This window comes from Vulpes lagopus, chromosome 4 (genome assembly GCF_018345385.1).
Source record: "Vulpes lagopus strain Blue_001 chromosome 4, ASM1834538v1, whole genome shotgun sequence".
Taxonomy (NCBI): domain Eukaryota; kingdom Metazoa; phylum Chordata; class Mammalia; order Carnivora; family Canidae; genus Vulpes; species Vulpes lagopus.
In genome coordinates this window covers 144497325-144509366 of record NC_054827.1, presented here as the reverse complement: position 1 = coordinate 144509366, position 12042 = coordinate 144497325, and the positions used below count along the sequence as shown (strand labels likewise).

Below are 12042 nucleotides of genomic sequence, written 5' to 3'. Positions count from 1 at the left end.
GCTCCCCATGGACCACACTGCGGGCTCGCCCGCGGAGGCGCCGCCTGCGCATGCTCCGTCGCTCGGGTAGGTTTCCAGGGAAGGCAGCGAGCAGGATCCCCCAGTCCGCGGGCGGCGCGAGGCGTCCGACTCTTCGCGGCGGCGGCGGCGGCGGCGGCGGCGGCGAGGGGAAGAGCCGCGCGGGGGCTGGGTGGCCTCGAGGAGTGAGGAGAAAGGGAAGGGGCGGGGGAGAGGGACCGGGGAAGGCGTCAGGGGGAATCTCGCGAGGGTTGGAGTTTTGGCGAGAGTTTGTGGAAGATGGCGCCTGTTGTGACAGGGTAAGTCTGGGGGAATCGGAGCGCTGGGAATCGGGGAAAGTTGCGGGCGTCTCGCAGCCCGCGGCGGGCGGCGCGTTCGGGGGCCGCGGCGCGCTCGGCGTCCGGGGCCGCGGGGGCGGCGGCGCGTGGCCGTGCGCTGCCCGCTCCGCTCAGCTCCGCGCCGCCGTGGCCGTGGCCGTGGCCGTGGCCGTGGCCGTGGCTCGGGCTCGGGCGCGAGGGGCGGGCGGCGGCGGCGGCGGCGGCGGGAGGCGGGTGCGGGCGTGAGTGCGGCGGGGCCCGCGGGCGCCGTGCGGGGCGCGCGCCTCCCGCGCCGCCCCCGCCGCCCGCGCCGCCGCCGCCGCCGCCCGGGGCCCGGCCTCCCTGCCCCGGCCCCGCGCAGCTTTGTTCCTGCGGGCGCCCGTCGCCTGCTCGCCCGGCCGGGGCCCCGCAGCCCCCGGCGCTTTGTCTCGCCCGCTGCCCCCCGCGACTCTCTACCCCCGGCCCTTTGTCTCGCCGCCTCGGGCGCTTTGTCCGCCCCCTCCCCTCCCCTCCCCGCCCTCGGCCGTCCTTCCTCCGTGCCCCTTTGTTGTGCCCTGCCCAGCGCGCAGGCACGGCCCCTGCGTGTGCTCGTGCCCCTCGGCGGGCCCCGCGCTCACCTTGCCGCCTGGCACCGAGCGGCCCGGGCCTTTGTCTCCCCCGCGCAGGGCCGGGTCGGCGGGCAGCCCCCGCGCTCGCATCGCCGCCGTCTGCACCGCCCGCGGAGCGCGTCGGCTGAAGCGGCAGAAGCGGCTGAAGCGGCTGAAGCGGCTCGGCCCCGGGGGCTCCGTCCGTCGGTCCGTCCGTCGGTCCGCCCCCCCCCGGCGGCGGTGCCTGGGCTCAGGACCCGCGGGGGCGCCCGCACCTCGGGGTCCCGTGTAGCCCGCACGCGGCGTCTGCAGCCGGCTTCGTGGCCCCTCGGGCCCGCGGATGTTTTGCTTGGAAACAGCAGGAGCCGTGGAGGAGGACCTGGTCCCCGGTCACTGCCGCCGCCGCAGCCCCCCCCCCCCCCCGCGGTCGCAGCCTGCGCTGGCGGACCGGGTGTCGCAGGCCGCTCGGGGGACGCGCGACCCGAGGGCTCGGGGCCCCGCCTTGGGGGGCTCTTTGCTACGCGAACTAGTTGTCGAGTGAATTTTGAGGTTGAAGACTCCTGCGTACCGGGGGCGCGTGTCAGCCTCTTCTAGACCCTGGGTCTGGAGTTACTTCTTTCTTTCTTTTTCTTTTTTTTTTCTTCCTAGTAACTCCTATAGGGTAAAAGGGAAGGCCATGCTGACTGGGAGTTTTGATGTGAATGTTTTACTTTTCTCTTAATCCTCAGATAGTCTGTAATTATGTGCTCTCGCCCTGTAGATTTGTGACAACCCTTCTGTCCCATCTTTGGAGTTGAAATGAGGAACACGCTTAAGAGTGCGGTTTCTGGTTGAGGAATACTGCTCCTAGAATCTTTGAGGAATGCATTAATCAAATGCAATTAAAAGACATTTAAGTAATAGTCTTAAGTAAGGTAAAGTCACTTCTAATGTTAAAGGAGCTTTAAATTGTTCAGAGTGCTTATTGTCATGGTAATGTGAAAAGTGGGAGCTGGGGAAGGGGTGGGCGGAGAGTGCTGTGGTGTGTTGAAGCAGCCGGAATACTCCGGTGCTGGGGACGAGAACTATCCGGTGTTCCAGGTTTACTAGATCAAATGTATTTTTTTTTTTTTTTTTTAGATTAAATGTGTCGTTTGGAAGTTGTTTTCTTCCCCCTTATTAGTTGACCACGAACTTTAGAAGTTGTGTTGTCCAGAGAATCCTTTGGAGTGTCATTTCCTTATAAACTCAAGTTCCACCTAAAGTGGTACTAGTGGAGGATATACAAAATTTAATGTGAGGAGCGTTGTCAAAGCATTTTTTTTTTTGAAGCCTGTGATGAGACTTAGTAGTTTGAATTTTAATTAATGGAAAATCATGTTTCATAATTGATAAGTGAGGGTTTTGTGAAAAATTGCAGTCTGGGTTCCGTGAGTGGATTTTACCAGTAACCGTCTGTCTCCGTACTTGTTCTTCATGCATAATCATTCCTTTGAAGGTGAAATCCTGAGTATGCTTTTTCTGACTCTCGACAAAGTGTAAATACAGGGTAATAATGGTAGGTATTTTGTTCTGACTTGTACATGTAGGAATGATCACACAAACATCATAAAAGCAACTTTTACAAACTGAGTTGTGTTTTTTATTTCTAATTTGAATAAGACCTGTATTTCGTGATCATATAAAACATCGCCTTCACTAAGTTCTGTCAAACAGCAGCGATCTTACAAATATGTGGGATGAGTTGAGCTTGGGACACTTTCATTCTGATTATTGACTACTAAAGCTTTAAATTTATTATCCATGCATATTGCAGCTGGGTCTGCAAGTGTGTTTTCAGGAAAAAAAAAAAAAACAGCTCACTTGTAGCATCTTCAGATCTATTCTAATATATGCTTTGTAAGATTTTAAGCAATTAGGTTTATTAAAAAGTTACCTATTGTCCAATAACAGATTTCTATCCATGTCTTTTTAAAAAGATAAGATAAAAAAATGGTTTGAGGGGGGAAGCCACTCTTGCCAGCTGTACCTCATTAAATAATCTTTGACATGCTGGATCGATAAGGCATTACGGGAGTGAGGGAAATGGTGTTTTTGAAAGTTCTTACAAATCTTAATTCTAGGATTGGGTCATTTTAAAAAATAAAGTTTAAAAACCTAGGATGTGGCTTTAAAACATTTTTTGCCTCCTCCTAATACTAAATTTCATGTTATTTCAACTAGGGGCAGTATTTTCTCATGGATTGACTAAAAGTTGTTATTCTTGGCATCTGGCTTTATGATTATTTCCAAGTTACTCTACTTCCCCTGGGCCAATTTCCTAACTATGTAGTAAAATGGGAATTGTAATAACTTGCCACATCTGCACAGGATTGCTGTGCCTTAGGATTTACAGAGAGCATCCTTGGATGAAAGGTGTGGTTAAAGTCTAGGAACTGTTACTGAAATAAGCTGATGTGAAGTAGGTCATATTTTATAGGAAGTCAAGTAGGAGGTTATGAACAAAGTTCTTGGCAAGTCACAGTGGTGATAGTGGGATGAAAAAAATGAAAATATGTATTATAGTTGGGTAATAAAACCAATACATTTTTTTTTCCCTATAAGCTTAGAGGGAGAGGGATAAGTCAAATTACAGGGTGGTGTGTTTGTTGTATAAGAGATTGAAAATCTGTCAAACTCATGTAATAACACATTGTAAAATTATGGGATGCTTTCCGTCTATTGATTTGTTTTCTGCATATGGTGATTTTTAAGTTTTTATTTTATGCATGTGGGTTACTATGTTTTAGAAATGGTGGCACAAGATATTTTCATTAGACTCTAGGCTAAATTTGTTATTAGTAATGACTGTTATCAATATCCCTTATAGTTTTTAATGCTTCTCATTTGCTCTAAAGAATATTTTCTAACAACCAGGACTGTGATTTCAGTGTTGGCCCTTGATCTAGGAAAAGCGTTTTATATTTAGGAGGTGCTCTGAACAACTGAAACCTGTTGCTTCTCTGTTCCTGGTAGATGATACCATGTCCCAGCTAAGTTCCACAAGCTGAGTTTCTGGATTCCTCTCAACACTAACCCTTCACGTTTAGATACTAAGAGCTGAAAATTTTCCCTCCTGAAAAATCTAGAGCCTGTGTCCTTCACCCCTAGCGCCACAATTCATGTTCTCATCGTTTCTCGTATGGATTAGTATAAACATTGGCAGCTTCTTTTTTCTGTTTGTAGACTCACCTCCTTTATCCTGATTCCACGCAGTCTAAAGAGCAAATCTGATCACTTCACTTCTTAAAAACCTTTCAATGGCTCCCCCTAGCAGCCTTGATTAAAGAGGCAATGGAGTAGAGAGTTTATGACTTCACATTTCAGATTTAATCAGGACTGGGTACCAATTCTGTCTCTGCCATTTAAAACCTCTTAACATTGACAACTCTTGCCTTTTCCATCAATTGCAAGGTAATTATTCCGAGCTCAGTGGGTTGTTGTGAGGATTGAATGCAAGAAAACACTTAGTAGGATACCTGGCATGTAGCAGGTGCTCAAAAAACATTAGTTAGCTTGGCATATAGGGTCCTCTATGACTGTTTCATTTACTTTTTCTCCAGCTGAACTGTATGCCTTAGTTTCCCTTCATATTCAGTGCTCCAGCTATGTTAGAGAATCTGTAGTTCCCTGGATGGGTGTAGCAGTTTAATGCCTCCCAGTACATGAAAAGTGCTGGTATTAGGGGGTTATTTTTCAAGACTTAGGTCTGAGGGGGGTTATCTGTATGACTCAGTGGTTGAGCACCTGTCTTTGGCTCAGGTTGTGATCCCAGAGTCCTGGGGGTGTGTCCCGAATCAGGTTCCCCACGGGGAGCCTGCTTCACTCTCTGCCTGTCTCTGCCTCTTTCTGTGTTTCTCATGGATAAATAAAATATTAAGAAACAAACAAACAAACAAACAAACAAACAAAAAAACAAAGACTTAGGTCTGAGGATATTCTGAGATCCACCAGGCTGGGTTCAGTGCCGCTTGGGTGTGTTCTTACAGGACTCAGGATAATTCTCTTGGGAGTTGTAATTGTCTGTTAACAGTCAAAGGCTTTTATTTAGTTACCTGGTGGCAGATACCATTTTTTTCATAATCATTTATATATTCTTATACTCAAGAGTGTCCAGCACGTGATAGGGACACACTAAAAAGGGTTTTTGAACAGATGACTCAAGTACTTTGAAACCTTGCCACAACTAGGTACCTGTAGGCAAAATTTGAAATACATGGGGGAAATTTATTGATTCTCTAGGGAGTTTAATTGCTGAGTTATCCAAAGGAATTGATATGTTCAGCTATAGGCAGTCTCATATCCTCTAAGAACATTATAGTAAAATCTTGGATAAAAGTTCCTTTAGAATTATACTTACCGTTTGTACAAAACTGACAAGCCTAAATTTCACATTTTGTTTTTTGTATGGCTGACTAGTGTTTCTCAAAAGGTTCTACTATTTTTACATGTTCTGAGTCCTTCTGAGATGCTTAGGGGTGTACACTGAAACTTGACTCTGTGGACTGCTTCTTTTGCTGTGTGTGGGGATCCATGCCATGGAACCAAATAATAATCTGATAATCTTCAGGAATCCTCCGGAATTGTGGGCAGGTTGCAGTTTCTCCAAGCTTCAGACTTTACCTCTGTGTAATAGGGAATGACAGTTTTGGGTTGTCTTTATCTGACAGGCGCGTGACTATCAAGGTCAAACAGAACAATATATGTTTAAGTATATACACTTAGTAAAGCACTGTATACAGATATTTTGGTTGTAACAAATGGTTTCTCCCGCTAACCTTTCACAGGCAGGGTTCAAGATGGACTTTTTATTTTGTAACCTGTGGTTTGTGGGCCATGTTTTAGGAAGGCAGCAGTGTATTTAGCGCAGAGGACCGCAGCCCTTGAAATATGTGCCTTGGCATTTTGAGCAGACATATTTGGTAAATTACTGCTTGACCATGGATGTTGTCATTGAGACACCCTCAACTTTTGGGGTCTACTTGTTACTGCTATCTTCTCTGCTTGAACAGCTGTAATAATGTAGGAATGTTGAATGCCTGACTACTACCATCTTTAATACACCCTGCCCACAGTTCTGGATGCCCCTCAGGCCTGGCACAACATCATGGTGTCACTGCCTCATTAGGGCTGCTTCTGCTTCAGGGAATGAAATGATATTCTAGTAGTATGAAAAGGATAATGTGTTTCCTGAACATAGTTCTGAGGAAAAACAAGCATTAGAGGCACTCTGACTTGGGTTGTATAATTGGTAGTAATTACCTATCTGCATAAATATTTGTGTAGGTTTGTTACGTTGACACAGTGTATATAATGATAAGCATGACAGCTTTTCAGTCAGATTGGTCATGTTCATGGCAGTCTTGGGAAATATTTGCACTATTGTAAGTTTACAAAAACAATATAGAAACCACTGCTGCTTAGGTATCCTAAGTTGCAAAAGCCTTGAGATGAAAATGCTGCACCTGTTGGATGTGAGCTGGAATATACTAGAAAATTAAGCTGGCTCTTTTTATCTCCCACGCTCCCTTTTCTGTATTCAGTAGTTTTAACTTGGCCTTAGAGCCAGTGTTTTTTCTGTGCATTGTTAATTAGATGATAGAATCGTAAATGAATAAGAGAGAATTTCTCATAAAAAGTTTTTATAACCAGGAAAAATGTTTATCACTTTATGAAACCCTGTTATTTTTTATTAGTGTGATAAAGATTGTGTTATATAACTGCAATATTAGTTGCCTTATAAAGTATAGAACAAATGTTTATTATTATGAAAATTTTATTTTGGAACTAGTTTTGCTGCAGACAGAATATACTAGCTTTAGGCTGGTTTGCATAATTGGAAGAAGGGTATTCACTTATTGCAAACCTGCAGACCCACTAAGAGCTTGCCTTATTTTGCTAACATGCCTTAGTGTTCTGTTTGTTTTTTATTTTTTTAATTTAATTTTTTATCTATTTTTTTTAAAGAGGTTGGCCAATTTATTTTTGTTTTGTTTTAAAGATTTTATTTATTCATGAGAGAGAGAGAGAGAGAGAGAGAGAGGCAGAGACGTAGGCAGAGGGAGAAGCAGGCTCCACGGAGGGAGCCCGATGTGGGACTTGATTCCGGGACCCCAGGGTCATGCCCTGGGCCAAAGGCAGACACTCAACTGCTGAGCCACCCAGGCACCCCTGTTTTTTATTTTTAAGATTATTTGAGAGAAAGAGGGAGTGTGTGTGCATGCGCATGAGGGGGGGGGCGGTCGTGCAGAGGGACCCTAGAGGGAGAGAATCTCCAGCAGATTTCCTGCTGAACGGGAGCTCACATGGGGCTCAATCTCTTGACCCCAAGACCATGACCTATAAAGATGACTAGTCTGGTGAAGCTAATGATTTAGTGGAAAGTGCACAGATAGTTATAATGAGGGAGAGTATAAGTGTTGTAACATGTATTATGTTGGTGGGAACACAAAGGTGTGAATGGTTATTTTTAATTGGAAGAGAGTTCATAGAAAAGGCGAGAGTTGGTAAGGGGGTGTTAGGAAATAAACTTGGAAAAGTGGTTGGAGCTTCTTGGAGGACCTTGAATGCTAAGTTAAGGATTTGCATATCAACCAAGGTTTGGGGTAGGAAGGCATTGGCCCCTGTTAAAGGGGTGAGACAGAGTGTTATCAGTGTAAAATAGGTTGAGATAGATGGAGTCTGTAAGAGAAATATAATCTAAATCTGATGCTCATGGTCGCAGGCCTAGGAATGGAAAGAACAGAGGAGCCCTTTTTGAGATAGGATGATAAAGGAGAGCTTTGGAATCAGTGCGCTATAGAGCTGCGGCTATGAGCATTTCACTTAATCTGTCTTGCCTTTGTCTGAAAAATGAGAGAAAACAATACTTTGTGGGATTGGTGTGAGGGTTAAATGAGATACGAGATATAAAATGCCTTAGTTCTGGGAGTAGTAGGTCCTTCTTTTCCCCTTATCTGGTGTAGAATTTAAAGGATAAGATAGGGGAGCAGGGAAAGGTAGGAGGAAAAGGTGTGTGTGGGGGAACCAAACGATTGAAAGCTGGATGAAGTAATTAGAAATGGGAAAGTGTGAGTGAGGTGCGCAGGTACAAGAGAACCTACACAACAGTGTTTTGGGTTTTTTTTAGCTTTTGAACAAATGCCGAATACTTAATTTGCCTATTTCTGTAAATTTTTGCGTACTTTTGTGACATTTAACATCTTTCTGCAGTTACATAAATATATCTGTATTGAGTATTTCTCCCTTTCTAAGTCTAATTTGTCAGCGACCTCTGTAAGGACAGGATCAGTATTTTACTTACTTTGCATGATTATGGCACAACTGTTACCAACCAGAAAGTTACTTGCTGGATGAACAGGACTTGAATTCAAGGATTTAATAATATATAACACTTGCCACTAGGTGGCACTTAGTCTAAGTGATAGTCTGATATTCAGCATAGATTAGTTTTTCTAAGAACTTATGGAGAAACTGACCTCCTAGACTATATGGTCTTTCTGCCATTTCTGCACCACAGTTTTTGAAGTGGAATATGAAACACACAGTAGATAGAAAACTCAGAGTATTGGAAAATAGAAAAAGCGTAATGCCATTACAAATGTCCTGTAGAAAAGCTGAAGGGAGGCTCAGTGAAACTGCACAAGTAACCAAATTCCCCATCTCCAAATGTATAGACAGTGAAGCCTAGTGGTTAGACTTTAGGCTATGGTTTTTATGGTTAAAGGAGGAGACTGTGGGACTTTGTTTCTTACTGGACTTAATGAAAGGCAATGAAGTATAGTTTGTAGGGATGCTAGGCTGTGATTCTGTGTTATTTATATGTGGTATATTGTATTCTCCTTGTAACATACCATAGCATGTAACTAGTGTGTAACTACATCCTGTGTGACCAGTGTTACAGATTATTAACTCCATTAGATTCAGTAAACTTCAGAGTTGGAAAAGATCTTGCTAATCATGTGTTCTAAAGTAACTATTTAAGCAAAGGCACAGATGGACTGATTTCTAGTTGGCTAGTGGCTGAGATACCTTCAGTGATTGAGCTAGTGCTAGTTTGCTTTTTGGGGAGAGACTTATGCTGGTCTTTTGTTCTATTTATACCACTCCACTGCCCCCCCCCTTTTTTTTTTAAAGATTTTATATACTTATTCATGAGAGAGACACAGAAAGAGGCAGAGACACAGGCAGAGGGAGAAGCAGGGTCTCTGCGGGGAGCCTGATGCAGGTCTCTATCCTGGGACCCAGAGATCATAACCTAAGCCAGCGGTGCTCAACCACTGAGCTGTCCAGGCGTCCCTCCACTCCTTTTTTTTTTTTTTTTTTTGATAAATTGGACTTATTTTATTTTATTTTATTTTTTTTTATTTTTTATGATAGGCACACAGTGAGAGAGAGAGAGAGGCAGAGACATAGGCAGAGGGAGAAGCAGGCTCCATGCACTGGGATCCCGACGTGGGATTCGATTCCGGGTCTCCAGGATCGCGCCCTGGGCCAAAGGCAGGCACCAAACCGCTGGGCCACCCAGGGATCCCCCCTCCACTCCTTTTTAATGTTACATGGAATTTGCTTTGTCTTTTTCCCCCCCTTTTTTCCCCTTAGTGTGGACTTACACCAAGAATACAAATCTCTCCGCCCCAAGTTAGGCTGGAGGGCTGCTGCCAGTGTTGCTTAATAAACCGTCAGCCCCACGCCTGCCTCTTCTTTCCTCCTTGGCTGTTTTCCTGTTTTGATGCTGCTTGTGTTCTCTATCTTATATTTTTGACTGACCTCTAAAAGAGAGTGGCCTCTTTTAGAACACATTTGTTCTTAGTGCACACTTCTCACCCACTCTACCTGCTTTAGTCATCCTTGCTGCAGAACTCCTGGGTTCGGTTACCCCTGGCTTGCCCGAGGCTCTGCCTCTAGCCTCCGGAGCATCTTGAGTTCTGCCACTTGCACCAAATTGGAGCTGGTTGTTTCTGGAGCCTCTGTTAGAGAAAATGGAAGGACACAAAAAGAGATTTAGAAAAAAGACTGTCCTATAGGGAAGAAGGGAGGCCACAACCTGAAATTTTACACTGGAAGATGGACTCATTTATGAATCTGAGAGTTTTTATACAGGGATTTTTCTAGTGCGTATGTCAAGACAGTATTATTCTCTTGACTATGGAATTCATTAAATGTGTCATATCTGTCATCTGTGCTTAACCAAATGTCAAGGAAGTGAATTAAATCCTTTCAGCATTCCACAGATAGTAGTGATAGTTCTAGTAATTTGCTTACAGCTTATTATAAGGAGTGTCGTCATTTGATTCAATGGATAGAAATAGTGGGAGTGGCCACTTCCCTATTGTAATTGTAAAAAAACAAATTTAGTAGCTGTAGTGTTCCAAGATTATTTTCTAATTATTGGTAAACAAGTCATTTTTCATCCTGGCCTCCCCCCACAATATAGGGGAAATCTTTTTACATTTAGGATTTAGTAGCATATCATTCACTGAAACCCAGTTTCCAAGGATGTAACTCCTGAAAGTTGCCAGTTAATAAATTAAATATCTTAAACTACTTTAGAATTTAAATTAACATGGTAGCTTAGATGTGTGGTTGATTTTTTTTTTTCCGTTTCTAGCTTGTTTTTCTAATTGTTTCAGGCAAGTGACTATGTTGATGGAATTTTTCTTTCTTTTTTTTTTTTTTTGAAGTTTTTCTTAAGGGTTAATTAATATCATCTGCAAACACTTAGATTATTTTTTCTGTTGGAAAAAGATACATAAAAAATTCAACAGTTACTTAAATATATCTTGGAAAGTCAGCCACTGTAGTCTTCCGCCAGGAAATTAGCTTCTGTGAACAATTAGGAGTATAGTCTTCAACTTTTTAAAAAAATTTTTAGTGGGATTGCTGACACATCCTTTTATTAACTGTCAATAGTTTAGCAAACATATTAAGGGGTTTTAGGGAATTGACATTTTGTTGAGTATCTACCGAGTCCTCAACTACATTGAGGGAGATGGTATCTCCATTTTGTACATAAGAAGTCTGGGGGTCAGGTATTTAGTAATTTAACTCAAGTTCACACTGCTTTACTTCTGACTCTGCCATTCATTGCCCTTCCCTGTGCTGATAGAGCTTTTGTTTATCTCTACCTGAAAGCTTCCAAGCTTTTTTAGGTGGCAGGCAGTCCCAGAGAATTCTAATAAAGGCTTTTTTTTTTTTAAGATTTTATTTATTTATTCATGAGAGACACAGACACAGGCAGAGGAAGAAGCAGGCTCCATGCAGGGAGCCTGACATGGGACTTGATCCCGGGTCTCTGGGATCACACCCTGGGCTGAAGGCAGGGCTAAACTGCTGGGCCACCCCGGGCTGCCCTCTATCTAATAAAGGCTTTAAGGAAAAGACGATTTTATTAGATTATTACTTTAAAGGAAGTATTAGATTTACTTTTTGTTAGACTACTTTAAAAATAAATGTATATACTAGAATTACATTCAAAGTTCGATTTGAGGGAATCCCTGGGTGGCGCAGCGGTTTGGCGCCTGCCTTTGGCCCAGGGCACGATCCTGGAGACCCAGGATCGAATCCCACATCGGGCTCCCGGTGCATGGGGCCTGCTTCTCCCTCTGCCTATGTCTCTGCCTCTCTCTCTCTCTCTCTCTGTGACTATCATAAATAAATAAGTAATTAAAAAAAAAAGTTCGATTTATATTTTTCTGATGAAATGTCTTTTTCTGATTTTGTATAAAATAACTTTATTTTCCAGATGATACTTTTTGTTAACTTATATTTTCTCCTAGTGTTTCATTTGTCATTCAGTTTTGTTATTGAGTTTAAAATTTTTATGTAGTCAAATTTGTAATTTTTCCTTTGGCTTTGTGTTTTGCTTGTCATCTTCATGCCTGAGTTTATACAGGCATTCTTGTGCTTTTCTTATAAATGTTCTTGTACAATTTAAAAAATGATTTATCCCTTTAACCCTCTGGGGAGGGTTTTGGTTGGTTGGTTTGTTGGTTGTATTTTGCTGTGTGTTATGTGATGTAGACTCTGACCTTATTTTTTCTTAATGTGTAACCAAATGTATTGTTTTCATATACTCAGTTATTTCTGTCTTCTGTTGTATA

At 43.5% G+C, this 12042-nt stretch overlaps 1 protein-coding gene across 6 annotated transcripts in view; it reads left to right on the top strand.

The window, feature by feature from the left end:
* RBPJ (recombination signal binding protein for immunoglobulin kappa J region) overlaps positions 1-12042 on the top strand; it is a 225027-nt gene that overhangs the window by 120161 nt on the left and 92824 nt on the right. For 2 of the 6 annotated variants that reach the window (XM_041751588.1, XM_041751590.1), the window contains exon 1: positions 108-317. The exons of 2 other annotated variants lie outside the window; for them this stretch is intronic. In XM_041751588.1, coding sequence (XP_041607522.1) covers positions 298-317 — 20 coding nt within the window. In that variant the 5' untranslated portion in view covers positions 108-297. Of the gene's footprint in view, positions 1-44; positions 67-106; positions 318-1682; positions 1837-12042 lie in introns of those variants that run through there. 2 more of the 6 variants (XM_041751593.1, XM_041751587.1) reach the window with 2 other exon arrangements.